This window comes from Pantherophis guttatus, chromosome 3, assembly GCF_059756535.1.
Source record: "Pantherophis guttatus breed Tessera chromosome 3, ASM5975653v1, whole genome shotgun sequence".
Classification (NCBI taxonomy): Eukaryota; Metazoa; Chordata; class Lepidosauria; order Squamata; family Colubridae; genus Pantherophis; species Pantherophis guttatus.
Genome location: NC_142065.1, coordinates 110,909,947 through 110,929,236, shown reverse-complemented (window position 1 = coordinate 110,929,236; position 19,290 = coordinate 110,909,947). Strand labels below are relative to the sequence as shown.

At 41.6% G+C, this 19,290-nt stretch overlaps 2 protein-coding genes across 6 annotated transcripts in view; both read left to right on the top strand.

Moving 5' to 3' along the window:
* The first annotated feature begins 2,365 nt into the window (after positions 1-2,365).
* The window catches only part of NUF2 (NUF2 component of NDC80 kinetochore complex), a 65,383-nt gene continuing 48,458 nt past the window's right edge, over positions 2,366-19,290 (top strand). For 2 of the 5 annotated variants that reach the window (XM_087891150.1, XM_060690176.2), the window contains exons 1-5: positions 2,534-3,092; positions 5,074-5,197; positions 8,753-8,827; positions 10,630-10,706; positions 12,033-12,094. In XM_087891150.1, the coding sequence (XP_087747276.1) occupies positions 3,091-3,092; positions 5,074-5,197; positions 8,753-8,827; positions 10,630-10,706; positions 12,033-12,094 (340 nt within the window). In that variant the 5' untranslated portion in view covers positions 2,534-3,090. Of the gene's footprint in view, positions 3,140-5,073; positions 5,198-8,752; positions 8,828-10,629; positions 10,707-12,032; positions 12,095-19,290 lie in introns of all 5 variants that reach the window. The other 3 variants (XM_087891151.1, XM_034409877.2, XM_060690175.2) reach the window with 3 other exon arrangements.
* LOC148114755 (uncharacterized) lies at positions 15,084-19,062 on the top strand. The gene is made up of 2 exons (XM_087888835.1): positions 15,084-15,173; positions 15,545-19,062. Exons 1-2 carry the CDS (start codon positions 15,084-15,086, stop codon positions 16,796-16,798), a joined length of 1,344 nt encoding a protein of 447 aa, XP_087744961.1. The 3' UTR covers positions 16,799-19,062.

Here is a 19,290-nt window from a genome sequence, read left to right as displayed (position 1 = left end):
ATTATTATGGGATCTAACGTTCCTTCTTCTGGCCACATTACGCCCAATGCTGGCCAAACACAAAACTGTTTCATCAAGATCACACTGAGGACCGCCATATTTCTAAGGCAGATTGAAAGTGGGCTAACATACATTGTAACGGCGTCCGCTGGACGCTGTTTTTCCCACCCATATTTCTAACAACACTACCAGCGACCTGGGGTGCTGGAACTCACAGTCATCGTCAGGAAATGCGCTGATTTAACCAATCCCACACAGCCTAACTTGGAGAATTAAGAGGTGCCACTTTTTTCTCCTAGGAGATTGATCAGATCCCCTCTCTGTCTCAAAAATAGACAGGCCCTTTCTTTTCCCCATTTAAATGTATACTCGCCTGGCATGCGTTGTCTCTGGCCATCCACGGAGATTGCTGAGTCTGGTCTACCCCCTTGTGGGTCCTTGGCTGAGCTGCGTCTCCAGCGAGCATACGGCAATCCCCCAGCGAAGAATTCTGTTGACTTCAATGGAGTCTGGAATGCCGGCTGGTGAATCCTCGCTGGGAAAGGGTCGTTTCTCGCCAGGACAGCACGCCTAGGTAGAAAAAGTCTCTGCCTCTCAAAGTTCCAACTGCCGGGTGCCAAAATTGTTATGGAAGGAAGGAATTAAGAGACATCCCTTGGGGCAGACAGAGTCAGTTTATTATTGCAATAAGGTTCAGATAGGTATTGCTACCTCAAGATCTGAGCAAAGTAATGAATATGAGATTCCAGTTTTATACAGTTTCAAACAAAGGATTCTGTTAACTCAGCAATTCATATGATCATATACATTTGTTATATTTAATTGACATTTCCTAATTATTAAGTTTTACATTTTCTTTGCCAACAGTCATAATTCTTCTTGTAAATTACTGAAGCATAGATTCAAATTATCTCTTGTTGATATTACATGTGGTCATCCTTTGATCTGTTTTAACCTTCAAACAAATATCTCTATCTCTGACAACTGAGGGGCCCCTCTTGTGAATGTTTCTATTTCAAAGGAATTCTCTGCCTTTCAACTGGATAATTGGCTTCCCTTAAACAAGCACATTTCCTTTCCTACAATACTATGAATAAAGAGGGCCCTTCACTGATCATCCAGCTGGACCCGCATTTACCTACATTAACTCCAGCTGGGGATCGCTGCAAACTCTTGGGCCTCTTTGCTTACTTAATAATTGCAGAGGTAATTTAATGGTACAAAAGAAACCGTAAACCCAATCTTTGTTTACTTAACAACCTGTCTGATTTGCTTAACAAGCACAATTGGAAATATAAAAAAATGAGTCTGATTCGTTTTACAACAGTTTTGATTTGCGACCCCAGTGGACACGCTCCTTTAGGGAAATACCTTGAGGACTACCCATACCAGGTGGTTTATTATTGTTGGATTGTATTGTGTTCCTGATCTCACAGGTAGAGCATTGATTAGGTTGAAAAGCAGTATCAAGATGTCTCATACTCATCTATGGGGGTGTCGGGTGTCACACATACATCTAATAGTTACTAAAAGTTTTGATCATGTTTCTCTTGTGCATATGTTGTCCTATTTGCATGTTCTTTATAATGTGTTAAGAATAAAATCTCAGCATTTGTCATGCAGGCATTCCTGAATGTTATAGGGTGATCCCAAGTCCCCATTGATTCTCTTGCTTTTAAGGACAGTATTGTTAATATCAGCCTGCATTCACAATATTGCAGTCTGTCAGCCTTATCCAGAAATCCATCCTTACTCAAAATGTGGGATGTCCTGAGATCATGGCAGATAACATGAGCAACTTTCCTCTTTATTCATGAAAGGACATTTTAGAATCCTTTTAAATAAAAATAGAATTGGAGCAGGAAAGAGAGGAAGAAACTGGGAACTAGAGCTGCAAGCATTGGGCTAAATTGGAAACTGGAATTTGAAACTTAAATTTTGAATTTGCCTGGAATCAGGCATGTCAAATTAATTGAGACAAAGAGAATAACTGTTTAATGGGAATTTTAATATTATTTTACTAAGTCTAGACATGAACCTATGTGATATTCGTGAATGTTCAAGGTTCTACTGCAATTTCCTTTTATAATGTATGAAACTGGATGCTGAATTCCTACTTCGGGTTCTATTCCAGAATTTTTTTTTTCTTTATGGAAATCATATATTAATGTATTTGAAACTATTTATTATTAGAGACTGGGGCAGAGTTCTCTTATTTGTAGATTAGCACCATCCTGTGGCCTCTTCCAGTTTTGCATTTTGGATATTTAAAGTGTAAGTTTTTTTCCAGCTTCTTTTGTCTTTCTTGCCTAATAAACTTTAGGGTTTTTTTTTAAATCTCTGACAAGACTGATCTATCCTCCAAGGAGGAAAAAATAGGCTGAAAGGTCTGGTGATCTGCCTGTACAATATAAGAAAAAGGGGCTAATATTTTTTAAAAGTATGTTCGTTTTTATTTATACCTTTTTAATCTCCAGAAAGGCAACACATTGAGCGTCAGCTCTTTCAAACGGCAGGGGGAAGTGGAAGACGCGAGTAGAGGCAGATGAAGTGGTGGCACTGGGATCCATCAAGCTGCTAACTAAGCAGGAAGCAGCATGGGATGTGAAGACACGAGGACTTAGGGGTGTGTGTGCAGGAGGGACGTATTACAGATTTCCAGCTCTCCATTTTTAAAGCTCAGCAATTGCCTTTAGGAAGTTATTATGCCGATTTCCTTCTTGCTTTATATAGCTGGGTGGAAGTCGTCTATATTAGCCTTGCTCCGCTCTTCAAGAAAAGCAGTCTGTATATATTAAGAAGAAGAAAAAAGCAGACAGGAGATTTTCAGCTCCCTCCACATTCCCCAGTAATACGAAGTCTTCGTCAGACCAACGAAACGGCCGAAAGCCAAGACAAAAGATACACCAGCCTTTTCGCCGTGACGCAATGCTACGTACAGGAGGGGGTGGAGCTCCCGCCAAATTTGAACGGCGTATTCCGTTTGCGATGGTAGCGGGAGATTATTGAAAGTTTCCTCCCTCCGCTCGACCGTCGTCTGCGTTTTCATGAGCGTAGCTATCTCTGGGGCAGGAAGAGACCGCTGCCTCCATGTAAGAGCAACTCCGGCAGGGCCAGGCTTCCGTGACTTGCGAAAAGGGTAGAGAACAGCTTTCGGGCTTCGAATGGGCTCCATCGTCTTCAAATGCCTTGAAGACGATGGCTGCATTTTCTTAAACTTGCTTGGGAGCGCCCGGCTTGCGGGGTGGGGGATTAGAAGAATTCCTGAATCTTGGGTGGTGGGAGGGGTGGGGTGGGGTGGGGGTGGTAGCGTTTGGCATCGGGAGAGGCAGTAGGGCTTCTAAGAGATGTTGCGAGGGGGTCATTTGGTGGATAATGGAAGGTAAAGAAGTAGCTCTTTTATGTAAACTCAAAATATACATTTTCTTTCGATAACCCTACCCCGTAACTGTTGTTATTTACTTATGATTTAGTCTCCGGGCGTTTAAATATTGCTCTTCTTTGCACTTTTTCCAAAGTCTCAACATCTTTGTTGTAATGTGACCAAAACTTGATGCAGTATTCCAGGTGTGGCCTTACTAAGGATTTATAAAGCGGAACTACCAGTAATATTTCACATGATTTTGATTCTGTGCCTCTGTTTATACAACCAAGGATTGTATTAGCTTTTTGGCTGCTGCTGCTGCACACTACTGGCTCATATTTAAATGATTGTCCACTAGGATTCCAAGGTCCCTCTCACAGTTACTGTTTTTGAGCCAGGTTTAACTTAATCTGTGTTTATGCCTTTGTTTTTCCTGTCTAAGAGTAACACTTTGCTTTTCTCCATATTAAATTTCATTTTGTTGTATAGGGCCTGTTGTTCAAGTCTGTCAAAATCTTTTTGGATTCTGAGCTTGTCTTCTGGGGTGTTGGCTATTTCTGCCAGCTTAGTATCATCTGCAAATTTGATGAGTTCCCCTTCTATTCCCTCATCTAAGTCATTTATGAAGATATTGAAGAGTGCTGGGGCTAAGACCAAACTTTGTGATATCCCACTGCTTACTTTTCTCCTTGTAGATGTAGTACCATTAAGGACTACTCACTGAGTATGGTTTGTTAGCTAGTTACAAATCCATCTGGTGGTGATGCTGTCTATACCACATTTTTCTAGCTTTCCAAGAAGTAGGTTGTGGTCTACTTTGTCAAACACCTTGCTGAAGTCTAAATATACTATTGTATGTCCACAACATTTTGCTGATCTACTAAATTAGTCACTTTGTCAAACAATGAAATAAGATTAGTTTGGCATGATCGGTTTTTAGCAAACCCATGCTGACTTTTAGTTATAACTTTGTTTCTAGATGTTTGCAGATTTGTTTTTTGATTATTGTTTCCAGTATTTTCCCAGGTATTGATGTTAGACTAATTGGTCAATAGTTTCCTGGGTCTTTTTTTTTTTTTTTTAAGATGAGAACCACATCAGCTGTTTTCCAATCTTCAGGTAATTCCCCAGTGTTCCAGGATTTTTGAAAGATAGGATACAATGGTTCTGAGATAACATCTGCCAGCTTCTTCAGAACTCTCGGATGTAATCCATCAGGTCTCGGTGATTTATATTTGTCAAGATTCGATATGTGTTTAACCATTTTCTTGCTTATTTTAATTTTTATTTCTAATCTGTCTTTTATGGTTAGGTTTTTGGTAGGTTGGGCTATAGTTTTGTGTGAAGACTGAAGCAAAGAAGAGCTTAAGCAGTTCTACTTTCTCTCTGCTCCCTGTTACTTCCTTGCCATCTTCTCTTAAGTGGACTGACTGTTTCCTTGACTTTCTTGTTATTTATATGTTGAAAGAAACTTTTTTAAAAATTATCTTTGACTTTTCTTGCAAGTCTTTGTTCATTCTGAACCTATGCTTTCCTTACTTCTTTGCAGATTCTGGCTATCTGCTGATACTCTGCCTTAGTTATCTGTCCCGCTTTCCATTTTTTGTACTTGTCCCTTTTGTCTTTCAGGCAAGATTGGCCAAGTGTTGCTACATGAAGAATTTGTTTATGCTATTTTTCCATTTACATAATATTTGTATTTTTTGCAGGATGGATAATTGTACTTTTCCAAGATACAGTGACAATGACATTGTGGTACACATTCGCAACTGTTTATTAAGTGGAAATGAGGCTAAATTTTTTTCAAAAAGTGATTTATTTCCAAATGTAAAGGTAAGAGTTTTTATATTTAGTGGAATTGGAGTTCAAAGCTATAGTATATGCGTTGCATGTAGGCTTTAAGTTTTTTGAGTGTTTTCAAGTCAGTTTTTGACTCCTGGCAACTTCCTGGACTAATCCCTGAAGTTTTATTGGCAAGTTTTTTTGGGAAGTTTTTTTTTTTTTGCTGTGTAGGATGAGAGAAAAACACTAGCCCTGTTGGCTAAAACTTATGGTCTTGTTTCTTCAATCTTCTGGAAAAACAAAACACTAGAAAGACTACTGAAATTTTTGAGATTCAACAGATACGTTAACAGATATTAATGAAGTCTCATTAATCATGTCTCTTCAAGAATGTTGTGCAATCTAATTTAGGAGGGAATGATCTGTATCTATTAACAAATCAACTTGGTTTAGTATTCTATAATTCACCCCGCCACCCCTAATAATAGCATTTTTATTTCTCTTTCTTATCCAAATGCTCTTGATTGAACCATTGAATCCAAGATTCCTGGATCTTTAAACATGTGTGCATATATTTCACATATAGCACCACTGCTCTTTTATGTGTGGCCTATTTGTTATACCCTTCAGTCCTTGCATGCTAGTCTTGCATTTTATCTCACCAAATTTCAGTGATTATTAAATCATATTTCCCTCCATTAAGACTTTCAGTTCCTGCTTCTTCCCATATGCCATATATTTCCCTTTATTTTCAGATGGATCAATCAAAAGGGGTAGCTGTCAGTGGATTTAAAGAATCAGAAGCCTTTTGGTCACAAGGAAAAATGACATTTCTTTTGACATCCATTGAGTTAAATAATTTCTGCATTATCACCACAACATAGCCCTTAATAGAGGCTCTAACTAAATTTGTAGTGCATCATCTCCAGCATTTCAAGCTTCTCTTCACCTGTTTCATCTCCCTCAACTAGTCTATAAATCAGGAAAATTTCTAGGATCCCTGAGTTAAGGGAGGCCATTTGGGTGTGCTCCAATCAAGATATTCTGCAACCCTCTCATTCTAGATGGACCCCTGGGCCTCAGATAGATTGAGCAGCATATGCTCTGAGACAACCCCAAGCTCCTTCTGAAGCCCAATGGTGTGCATCAGTTGCCTGGGGTGGACCAGTCTAATAGATCCTGGCTCCCTGCAGTGGAGGACAGTGCCAGAGAACAGCATTATTCATCAGTTAGCAGTCTAGCCACCAGACATTAAACTCAATATGAGTTATTATATGAGATGAAAAGGGAGGTTTAGTTTACTGGATCCAATGTTATCTTTGTCATTCCCTCTGCTCTTTGTGAATCTACTGTTTTATCTCATTTTTTTTGCAGTGTCTTTTCTTGTGGACAGTCAAAACCTGTTTTTGCCACAAAGGCTTGAAAACTTCCTCAGTTTTTGGTACAGAATTCTATATCTCTCGCGTTTGACTATCAGTTCCATCTACCGTGTTTGCTCTTTTTTTGTCTACTTATAGCCAATTGCTTCCTCTCCACTTTTTTGGTACCACCTCCTTTTTTGATGTAGTAAATCTTCATCCTTCATTAATGAAGTGCTGTTAACGAGTCATCGATTTTTCCTTCCAAGAATCACAAGGGTGACAATGACTAGATTCATCCCCAATGATCTTACTTTTCTTCATTGGCTCAAATGGTCAAAACTTTAATGTTTTTTCTTGTTCATTTCTATTCCTTTACCAGACTTCATTGGCAAACATCTTTTTGCTCTTCCTGTTCTTTTGCCCAATGAGCCTGCTCCCTGGAACCTGCCTGTAGGAGGAATATTAAAAATAATTAATTTCTACTAATTAATTTCTAATTATAGAAAGCAATTACTCAATCACCAGTTATTTAGAATATATCCTTTTTATCCTGAACAGTTGAACCTTAGAACGTTCAGTGTTACCAGAATTCTCATTTCTTCCTTGGTGTTAAAATGGCATTTCTCACAACAATCCTATGAAGTAGGTTGGACTAAGAGTGCCTGGCCTTAAAGTCACCTATTGAGTTTGCAATATTGAGGGATGTCTTCGAACCTGGGTCTTTTCAGAGCTACTGTATTTTTCAGAATATAAGACGCACTGTAGTATAAGACACAGCTTAGTTTTTGGGGAGGAAAATAGGGGAGAAAAAATCTGCCTACCAGGTATTCATCTGGCTAGCGTCCTTAGTCTGCTTGGGGATAAAAAACAGCTTCTAAAGCACAACTGATCTTTGGAGAGAGAAGCACTGAGAAAAGCAGGCAAACCATGGAGATCTCTTCACTCGCTAGTGACTCGTTAGGGCTGAAAAAAAGCTTCACAGCTGAGAGTTGGAGGGAGCAGGGAGAATTGCTTCACTGAAAAAGCTAAAGCACAGCTGAGATTCGGAGATAGATCGCTTCACTTGCTAGCGCCTCCTTAGAGCTGAAAAAAAGCTTAGAAAAAGCTACCATATTTTTGGGAGTATAAGACACACCTTTTTCCACCCAAAAAGAGGGTGAAAATCTGGGTGTGTTTTATACTCCGAATGTAGCCCCGCTCAGCCTCGCAAACGGAGATTTCAGAGGCTGAAAGAAGCCTCAGAAGTGTCAGAAAAAAAGCCTCAGAAAGGCTTTTATCTAAAATAATACACCAAGCAACAAAAGAAGAATCAGTAAAGATTCTAACCAAATTATGTTAACAAATCTGGAGAATGACACAATAACCAACAGATCAGAAGAGGTTAATCTACATACCAATACCAAAGAAAGGAGATTGAACAGAGTACAGATAGTTCTTCAGAATAAAAGCCTTTGAAAGAAGCTTCACAAAAAAAGCCTCTGAAAGAAGCTTCACAAAAAAAGCCTTTTTTTCTGAAGCTCTGTTTTGGAGCCTTTCAGAGGCAGAAAAAAAAGTTTTTTCTGAAACAGTTTTAGAAGTTTCAGAGGCAGACAAAAATGCAAGGCACAGAGCTCACAACCAAGGAATCTGTTGCTAAAATTCACCTCTGGAAACAGCTGATTGGAGGTATTCCGGGAGGCCGATCCACCCACCAATCAGCTTTTTTCTTATTTCCCTCCCCAAAAACTAAGGTGTGTCTTATACTCCGGTGCATCTTATACTCCAAAAAATATGGTACATTCGGAGTATAAGACGCACCCAAATTTTCAGCCTCTTTTAGGAGGGAAAAAAGTGTGTCTTATACTCTGAAAAATAAGGTATACGTATCTTGACTTGATAGACATGTTGTAAAGTAATTTTCAACCTCTTAAGTGAAAGCATATTCCAGTCTGTTAAAATTACTTTTGTGGAATTTTATATTTACATTTGCTGTAAAAGTTCAAGTATTTTTTTCAACAGCTGCACAATTAGGCTTGAAGAAGATTTAGTAATATTTTTATTTGCCCACAGGGTTAATTTTGTAACCAGGAATGATGTCAAAATGCACTGTTAATATATATTAACATATTTTAAGTTCTCGCCTTGAACTTATCTTGAACTTTTCAGAATTCTCACTCTGGTAGTGTTAAGCAATTAAATAAGTTCTAAGTAAAATAAAATTCATGCATTGTTTGTTCATTTTGTTAAATTGCACTTCTCTTTTTAGCCTGAAATATTGCGTATGATTTTCATGAGAGTTTTACAAAGTGTGTATGGAATCCGTGTGGAACATTTTTACACGGTAAGAATATATTAAGTCATGGGGAAAATGCATTGAAAGTAGAATGAGATGGAGCCTTAGTAATTCCCTATATTGTTTTACTTTGCCTTTAAAGACTAACAGATTTATTGTATGTATTATTGTCTTAAGACAGATATTACACTAAGTCTTTGGTCTTTAAGTTTGCTACCATGATTCTTGTTTGTTGTAATAAATTAATAGCTGCTTATCTGCCAATCAGTGGAGATGGGCAAAACATATTAATTTGAGCATCTATGCTTCATATAGTTTATAGTTTACTTTATTGTCATTGCACCTCGTACAACAAAATTAAATGCCACCTTCAGTGTACATTATACATAAAAAAATTAAACAAACACACATCCTTCACATTCTATACAATTGAATTGAAAACCCCTTGATATTGCATTAATATTGCACTATACAGTAGAATTCAATATGGTTACTGCTCTGGGATATAAGCTGTTTTTCAGCCTATTTGTCCTTGTTTTTATTATCCTGTACCGTCTGCCAGATGGAAATAGTTCAAAAAAAAAAGGGTGCCTAAAATGAGATGGATCTTTAAGAATGTTTTGAACTTTCTTAAGGCAGTGGGAGCTATAAAGCTCTTCCAAAGAGGTGAGAGGGCAAGCAATGATCCTCTTCATAATGATGTTAACCCTATAGTACTGTGTTCCTTCGTACTGTGTACCTTCGGGAAAGGCCTCTGTAGCCGATAACAGAGCTCTGGATGGTGATGGTGAAACGAGGGTGGGGGTGACACATGCATCAATCCGAAGCCCGTTTCTTGGCTGCAGAGGCCTTGAAAGCATCTGACATCGAAACGGAGGGTGGGGGCGACATGCACAAGCGGCGACAAGCGGCCACAGAAGAAGTGAGCTGGCAGTGGGCTCCTGTTGTGCGGGACTGTCCGTGCCGGAGCTGCAAGGTGAATCAGTGGAAGACATTCCCCGAAAATAAGACCTGGTGCCTTTTTTGGTGGCAAAAAAAAATATATAAGACCGGGTCTTATTTTCGGGGAAACACAGAGTTCAGAGTCTCCTAAGTCACAAGATGGACAGCAAATAAAATATATATATTGTATTTGGAAGCAGGGAACTACAAGTTTTGCCTGGCTTAGTTTTCCAAAATAAATGTGGTTCCCTGTACTAAACTGAAAGCAAATAAATTGCATGAGTCATTAGTGATTGATATTATACAGGTGGTAGTAAATGTATAATGGTACCAGGTATATACCCTGACTAGTAGCAACTTCCCAGAATTTTTCTAGAATCTTTTCCAAAGTTTGGTTCCTTTGAGAATATGCTGTTTCTATATATAATATTTTGTCTTAAAGATTTTATTTTAAAATGTTTATTTTAAATTAAATTAAATTTATTCTATGCTTTGAATGTTCACCAGTTAATGATAGGGATATCTAATTAATCTATAGATGTAGTTAAAATATAAATGAAGAATCTAGACAATGTGGTGACATTTTTAATTCCTCTTGACTAGGTGAAGATTTGTGTCATAATTTACTAGAAATTGAATAATTATCGCACTCTAGTTCTATGTTTTCTGTAGATGGATTATATCATTAGCTATGGCAGTTGATTATTGTAAGATTACAGTGTTCTGGAATGAAACACTGTATAGTCCTAAGGCTTATTGTAGGTGTACAGAGTCATGTGAAAATGTGGACTTTGATACCCCTCTATAAATGGATATCTTGCTATAAATGAATTTTATATTATCAGAGGAACTGAATGAAAAAAAATACATATTTCATTAGTTACTCCTTATTGATTATCTCCAATTAGATGCCAGTGACATTTGAAACAGCATATCCTCAGATTTTTGAAGGCTTTTTACCCATAGGAAATCTATTTGTTAATATGTAAGTATCCTGAAATCATGTTTTGTATTTGATTTTTTTTTTATGGCTTAGTTTTGTTTGTATGAATTTGAATGTGGGGATGTGTTGTTGTGTAGTTAAAATAGTTACTAGAATAGATGGTTCTTTTCTTGGGGTAATAAATTTTCTGTAATTATCTAGAATTCATATTGTGTTCAGTGAAATTATGATATTTTAGGGCTTTAGGTTTTAAAGTAAAAATGTGCTTCAGAGCATGCAACATTTCCCTGGTACTCCTTAAACCAAATGAATATTTCTGGAATTATGTGATTGCTTTAACTCTTCTGAAGTGCAGCATTGCCTTTCTATTATGTAATTGTGTATGCTAATAGAACTTGCTGATCAAAGGATTCATTTTTTTGGTGCTGTACTGCTTTAGAAAGGTAGTTTTGCCAAGCAAACACCTGAGAATTGATAGAAGACTTCAATAAATATAAGTATTAACACTTTTTAAAAAAATCTATAATTTTGACATGTAAGCTGTCATGCAGTATTACAATGAAATTAACATATTTCTCCTAGAGTTCTAGACTGTTTATGCTTTAAGTTTTTTAAAAAATGAAGCTAAATAATCTAATGCAAAGGGAATATTAAAATACTGTGTTTTCCTGAAAATAAGACCTTTCCTGAAAATAAGCCCTAGCTTGATTTTTTACACGTGCGCCCAATATAAGCTCTGCCCCCCAAAAAAGGCCTAGTTAAAACCCTACCCACTCCAGGGTGCATGGCGTGGAGAAAGGCACACAGTAAAAATTAAGCTAGGGTGGGGGGGTGAAGCTGCCCTACTACTTACCTTTGGACAGTTGCAGCCAGGCCTTGCACATCCTGACACCTGCCTTGCCAGCCCACTTCTGTGGCTGCTTGTCACTGCTTCCGCGCGTTGCCCCGGCCTCTGTTTCGCTATATGAGGCCTTCAGGAAAGGTGTCTGACACTGAAATGGAGGCCGGGGGCGATGCGCGCAAGTGGCAACAAGCAGCCGCAGAACAAGTGGGCCAGCAGCTGGCTCCTTAGGTGGGGCTGTCAGTGTCGCCGCTGCGTCAGTGGAAGACATTCTCTGAAAATAAGACCTAGTGCCTTTTTTGTGGCAAAAAAATATATATATATATAAGACCAAGTCTTATTTTCGGAGAAACACAATAGTTTCCCCTGCAGCACTATTCTGTAACATTTAAGACTCAGGTTATAGTTGTTTCCTTTATTACCTTCCTATGTAATATAATACCAAAGAAACAATTACATTATGAATTATACTGGTGAAGTAAATATTATAAGTAATCTAATTAAAGAATATGTAAAAACTTTGACAGGGAGCGATTTTTCCCCATCTGTCGTGTCAATGACTTCCAGATTGCAGACATTATACATCCAAGTAAGCATTAATTTTTTTCTCCGGATTGTATATGCTTCATAGCTCAAATGGTCATATATTTTTATTTCCCTAAATTGGTTCACTAGATTTTATTTTATCTTTTTTATAATTAAGTTTACATTTCAGTATTTTCTCAAGAATAATGGTTAGTATAATCATATGGAAATTTATCAGGTTAGCACGCTGCCAAACTGCAGGCATGACTGCATGATCTGTCTGACTTACAGGACTGTACCTTCTCCTATAATAGGAACGCCAATTATGTGGAAGAAGTAGTTATGCTTCAGTAAGAAGAAATAGTTCCAAATTTATTTTATTTTACTACATTTGTATTTTCTCCTTCAGTTCTACCCATTTAATCTTTGAAATAATTAAGAAGAAATACTGACCCATATGACTTCATAAACTTTATGATAGGGAATTTATTTGTAGGATATTTTTCAATTCAAATGAACATGTTGTTTCACATAAAAAAGTGAAGCATGTATACTGAAATATTAATAATAAAATTACTGATCATTACAGGGAGATATAGTAGTTAAGGCACCAGGCTAGAAAGAAGGAGATCTTGAGTTCAGTTCTGCCTTAGCCATAAAAGCCAGCTTGGATGACTTTAGACCAGTCACTTTCTCTTAGCCCAACCTACCTCACAGGGTTGGGGAAAATATGAGGTGAAAGAAGTATTATGTATGTTCGTTGCTTTGAGTTGTTTGTAAGCATAATAAAGGCAGTATACAAATAAATAAATATAGAAAAATAAAATAGATATCTTTATCAATTTTCATAATTTAGATTGGAAGGAAATACATTCTGTAGCCTGCAGAAAAACAAAAACCACCAGAATTTCTTTTTTATATCTTAATGTCTGAACAGATTTGGAATCTATGAAAGAAACAATGTTTTAAATTGTTCCCAGGAAGTAAATTTAGGAACATATATTTCAACCTAAACCACATATTTTCTCAGACATCTCTACCAAATTGCAACCTAACTCCTATATTTTGCATCAGTTGCAGCTTCTGGACACTTTTCAAAATGTAGTTCTTTACCTAACACAGGAGTGTCAAACTCAATTTCATTGAGGACCGCATCAGGGCTGTGGTTGACTTTGAGGGGCTGGGCAGGCGTGGCCGACTGGGTGGGTGTGGCCAGCTTGATGCCACTTACTGGATGTGGCCAACTGGGTGGGCGTGGCCAGCTTGATACCACTCCCCAAACTGCTGGCATGATACCTCTTCGCATTGGGTAGACCGGGCTGAAGCAACGCTGGCCCGATGTTTTCTCTTTGCATTGGGTAGAATCGGCCAAAGCCACACTAGCCTGATATTTCCTCTTTGCATTGGGTAGACTGGGCCAAAGCCATGCTGGTCTGATGTTTCCTCTTTGCATTGGGTAAACCGGGCCGAAGCCATGCTGGCCCTATGTTTTCTGTTCGCATTGGGTAGAATCGGCCAAAGTCACGCTGGCATGATGTTTCCTCTTTGCACTGGGTAGACCGGGCTGAAGCGATGAAGGCCGGCCCCTTACATTTTCCAGGATGGTCCCGCGGGCCAGATTTGGCTTGTGGGTATTGTGTTTGATATGCCTGACCTAATACGTTGCAGTAGTCTAGAGGGAATATGACCATGGCCCAAGCATAAGTTATTGTGGCACTATCTGCAACTCTACTCTTCATCACAGCTGCCACCTAGTAATGCCAGTCAAGAGCAAGGAAATCTGCAGACTTGTTTTTTCAGGGGACTGTAACTCCAGCCAGAACAGACTGGAATATGAATCTAAATTTGTGTGAAAAAAACTTTTTAACTAGTTGTTTTCCAGATAGGGGACTCAATAATCCAGGCATGGATATCACTCTTGTCTTCTAGCTCTACCGACTGAGTTTAAACTGAAGGGACGCCCTCTCCTGATGCTCCCAGTTTCAACTCAGTCTTGAGCTCATTCAGACTGCTTGGGAGTTTCTCTCTGTTAGAGATTGGATTACTTGGAGGAAATTGGTCAGCTACATTGCTGATATTTGGCTGGACAGCGTGAAGAGCCCGAGGCTCGAGCCTGCTGTAATTTTTGTTTTTTCTTTCTTTGCGCTTGGGAGCCGTGGTAACCTGACTGTGGTGAGTTTGGAGCTGCTGAGCAGCGGCCGCCATTTTGGGCAGCCCGCCTTCATTTTGGAAGCAGCTGGACAGCGTGGGAAGCGGAGACTTGAGCCCACTGTAGATTTAATCCACATTTTGGCGTCTTGCTGCACGGTGGCTGCCTGGCTAAATTTGGGGCTCCTGATAGTAGTTTGCCATTTTAAGGCTGCCATGATCCTTGTGGCAAGGGTGGAGCAGCTTGAGTGCCATAGGCCTTTTACCGCTGAGAAATTGGGTGCGAAGAAGTGTTGGAGGAGGCGACAGCTGTGGTGGCCATTTTGGAGCTCCTTAGAGCCGATTCACAGAGACCTCCAGAGTAACCAGCTGACAGTGGGGCTTGGTTTGCAGCCCTGAGGAAGGTCGAAGTCCTCGGAAGGCAGCCTGATGGGCCATTGGTCCGATCCCGCTTAGGCCTGTGAGGTGAAAAGAAGGAACAGCTGCGCTACTATTGGCTCCATAGGAGGTTGCCTCCTGAACATTGCGCACCATTTTAGAGCGGAGCGTGAAGGGTCAGTGGCCCGAAACCGCTCTTAAGGCTTTTAAATTCTTTTATGCTGGCCCTTAGTGAGTAGCTTGGGTATCGGGCGAATTTGACTGGCCAGACTTGGTATTTTTGACCAGACCCGGGGCTGGATCACTGCGGCTGCAGCCTGTGTGCCTTTCTTCAAAGCCAACATCGCATCTGCCTGCAATAAGTGCAGGGAGCATTCTTCGGCCTGTCATTCCGGTTACCGTGAGCACAAGAGGACATTGTGTGGAACCATAGTCTTTGCAGCTTCGTTGGATTGGTGAGATAACCAGACATTTCAGGTGATTATCTGGAGATTGTAATTTTGGGCTGAGACTTGACTGAAATTAACATGGTGTCTGAGGCTTCATTTGATGAACCCATGGAGATGGGTGAGGGCTCTTACCACCACAGGGCAGCTAGGCGCAGCTTAAGACATCATGTAAGTCTAGGACGGGGAGCAAAAAGGCAGTAGCCATCAAGAAGCCCTCTAAAGCCCAGGAGAGAGCCCAAAAATGGCTGCAGAAAGCCCTAGAGAAACAAGTAGAGAAGGGGCTTAAGGCAACGGAGAAACCAAACATATTAGTCCTCAGAGGACAATAGAAACTAGAGGAATATCTGACCCTGCCCAACAGATGGAGACTGTGAACATTAGAGCTGTTGGCTGAACCAGGTCCTTCTACTGATTTCAGGCCTTCGATGTCATTGTCACCATTACCTCTGGGAGGAGAGTCTAGCAGGGGGATTAGACCTTCTACAGTGGACTCTTTCATGCTGATGGTGGCAGCAGAGTTGAGCTGCTGATGCTGTCAGTGTTACAGAAATGGATCTCAGAGGCGATGCAACGAGGCTTTGAGACTGGCATCCGCCACAACAGGCATTCATTGGGCAGGGCAGAGGCCCCGATTACAGGCAAATTCCATCAATTTTTGGAACCAAGGGTGCCAGTGTCCCCGCAAAGTTCTTGCTTCAGGGACCAATGACTCCCTATCTATTGAAGAGGGACAGTTAGAACAAGAATTGTCAGAGGAGGAAGGCCTGATACCTGACCAACCCATCTTCAAGGGGTTATTCAGGCCTCACTTGTTCAAGGCCCTGCTCTTCAAGGCGAAGAACTCAACAATGTTGAGCACAAACACCTCACCAGAAGGGGCACTGGTAGAACAGGATCCTGCGGAGTTGCTTTTTTCCAAACCTACCACAGAGACGGAGGCTATTCTGGCACCCCAATTATTTTTGGATATGATCCAAAGACAGTGGAATTATCCAGGGACATGTCCATATTTTCCCTCTTATGACAGGAAGTTTTACAACATGACACCTGATCTCACCAACCTCCTTCAAGTCCCGGAGCTGGATGAACCGGTGATTGCCTTAGCATCCCCATCAGTGGCGCTAGGAGAGGCAGAGGAAGTGTTGAAACCGGATGAAAGAAAGATAGAGTTAGCACTTTGTAAAGCCCACCAGGCTGCTGCCTGGGGGATTAAAGCAGCTACAACCACATCATTCTTTACAAGGGCATCCTTGCTTTGGCTAAAGCAAATGCAGGAAAGGGCCACTGATGTTAGAACACATCAGGATTTTAATAAAGTAGTGGCAGTGGCTGAATTCACAGCAGATGCCACGTTAAATTCAGCAAAGTTTGGGGCAAGGGCCATTGCCTCCACAGTTATGACCAGGCGCTTATGTTGGCTCAAGCACTGGCAGGCAAACACCAAGCGGAAATGGAGACTGGTGTCTGCCCCTTTCAAGGGATCTAGATTGTTTGGCATGTCCTTGAATCCAATTTTGATAGAGGCCAGGGACAACAGAAAAGTTTTGCCGACTCTCTTACGGAGAATTGATAACCGTTCCTCGACACCTTTTTTGGAGACCTTGTTTTTGTCCCTATGGGGGGGGGTGTCAGGCTTTCAACGGTCACAGAGGGGATTTGGCCAGGGACAGTACTACCAGACAGGACAGTACTACCAAACAGGACAAGGGTTCGCAGACAGGGCCAGACCACACTCCCAATACAAGCGGCCATTTCACGGGGGGAGCAATTGCTCCTTTCGCTGCCATCACTGACTCCAGGGACACAGCTCCCATTGGTGGCCGACTAGGTCTTTTTGCGGGCCAGCGGGAGCAGACAACTACAGACACGTGGGTCAGTGAGACCATAACATCCGGTCTCTCCATAGAATTCTCCATAGAATTTTATCCGTTGTCCTGTATCAAGGGAAGCGGCCAAAAGAAGGATCATGGAGACTGCCATTCAGCATTTGCTGGAAATAAAAGCAGTGGACACCGTCCCAGACGAACAGCAGGCACACAGGTATTATTCCATGTTATTTGTAATCAAGAAGACCTCGGGAGGGTCGCGACCGATTCTCAATTTGAAGGAGCTCAACAAATACCTGAGGTATCAGAGGTTCAAGATGCATTCTCTTCAATCAATCTTAGAGAATGTCCAGAGGGGAGACTTCTTGACCTCCATCGACCTCACAGAGGCGTACTTACATGTCACAATCCAGGGTCACAGGCAGTACCTGAGATTTTGCTACAGCGGCAAACATCTCCAGTACCGAGCATTACCATTCGGGTTAGCATCAGTGCCCAGAGTATTTACAAAATGTCTAGCAGCATTGGGGGCCTCGTTCAGGTCCAGACCAGTCCGGGTACAGAGTTACCTGGATAACATTCTGGTCCAGTCGATGTCTCATGCAGAGTCAGAAAGAGACTTAAGCATCACAGTGCGTTGTCTGCAGGCCCATGGCTTCTCCATCAATGTGCGGAAGAGCCATCTCACACAGATGAATCGCCTGTTACATCTAGGGGCGATAATAGATACAATGAGCTGTCAGGTATTTCTGTCACCACAGAGGCTAGAGAGCATCAGGAGTTTGGTAACACAGGTCCGCTCGACCAAGGTGGTGCCACTTGCCTTACTGGCAACCTTACTAGGCAAGATTATTTCTTCATAAACATAGTTCCATGGGCAAGGTTACACGCACGCCCTCTGCAGTGGTTCCTACTACCATTTCAGAGGTTGGGCCGGAGCACGTCTCCAGCCAGAATTCAGGTTCTGGCAGCGGTATTAACATCCCTCCTCTGGTGGGTTTCCAACCGCTTGACAAAGGGATGCTATTTCAAGGTCCAGGACTGTCAGATAGTCATCACGGACGCCAGTCTGGAGGGCTGAGGGGCCCATTGTCAATACCTAGTGGCCCAAGTTACATGGTCAAGGACAGAGTCATGACAGAGCATCAGTTGTTAGAATTGAGGGCAGCTTGATTGGCTCTCAGGACATTCAAGACGTATTTGGCGGGCCACTATGTGCTTCTTACCGACAACGTTGCTGCCAAGGCACATGTGAATAGACAGGGCAGCACACACTCCAGACTACTGATGGAAGAAGCGAGGCTCCTCTGTCGCTGGGTGGAGAAGAACCTAGTATCCATCAAGGCGGAGCACATTTCGGGCTCAGACAATGTGCAGGTAGATTGGCGATCAGGGCCACCATAGACCATACTGAGTGGCGCCTGCAGCCGGCATTGTTCAAGGAGATCGGGGCTTGCTTCGATCATCCGATCATGGACCTTTTTGTATCTCCGGCAAACAGCCAACTGCCTCGATTCTTCTCCCGGTTTCCAGCACAGGGGTTGGAGGGAGTCAATGCCCTTCATTGCCCTTGGTCCCAAGGACTACTATACACATTTCTATCTATGGCGTTGATACCACAGGTGATCAGTCAGATTCTACAAGAGAAGGCGGATTGATCCTGATAGCCCCTCATTGGCCCAGATGCCCATGGTTCGCGGATCTGGTCTATTGATCACCGACCTATGGAGAATTCCGCCTGACAGAATCTCTCAGCCAGGGGCCCATCTACCATCCTGACCCAGAATGGTTACATCTGACCATGTAGCGGTTGAGCAGAGACTTCTGACGGAGTGGAACTTTTGGCAGGGGTCATACAGACAATTCAGGCAGCCAAGAGGCCATCCACGGCGCAAATTTATAATGCCACTTGGCATAGATTTAGTCAGTGGTGTACCAACCGGACCATTGAGGCCACTAAGGTGTTGGTCCCACAGCTGTTAGATTTTCTTCAAGACGGACTGGACAGAGGATTGGCCCCGGCTACTCTTCGCAGGCAAGTAGCAACTTTGGCTTCTGTCCTGTCATGTGGGGCGCAGGAGCCGGTGATATGGTGCCCGGAGGTGAGGAGATTTCTGTGGGGAGCCACTAATTTAAAACCTATTGTAGTTCACCGTTACCCCACTTGGGATCTCACTAAAGTGTTGCAGGCGCTTACCAAGGCTCCTTTCGAGCCGCTCAGGACTAACCACCTAACCTTTCTCACATACAAAGTGATTTTTCTAGTGGCCATAACATCGGCCAAGAAAATATCGGAGCTGGCTGCGCTCTCCGTGAGGGTGGATTTATGTATGTTTCGCACGGATCGAGCAGTGTTGTGGCTGGACCCTGCTTTTGTACTCAAGATCAACTCCTGGTTTCACCAGGCCCAGGAGTTGATCTTACTGAACCTCTGCCCCAACCCGTATTGCCCCAGAGAA

Coding starts and splice junctions, on each gene's coding strand:
- LOC148114755 (XM_087888835.1), top strand. CDS start 15,084: ATGGTGTCTGAGGCTTCATTTGATGAACCCATGGAGATGGGTGAGGGC. Junction 15,174..15,544: donor GGCGCAGCTTAAGACATCAT/GTAAGTCTAGGA, acceptor TGATGCTGTCAG/TGTTACAGAAATGGATCTCA.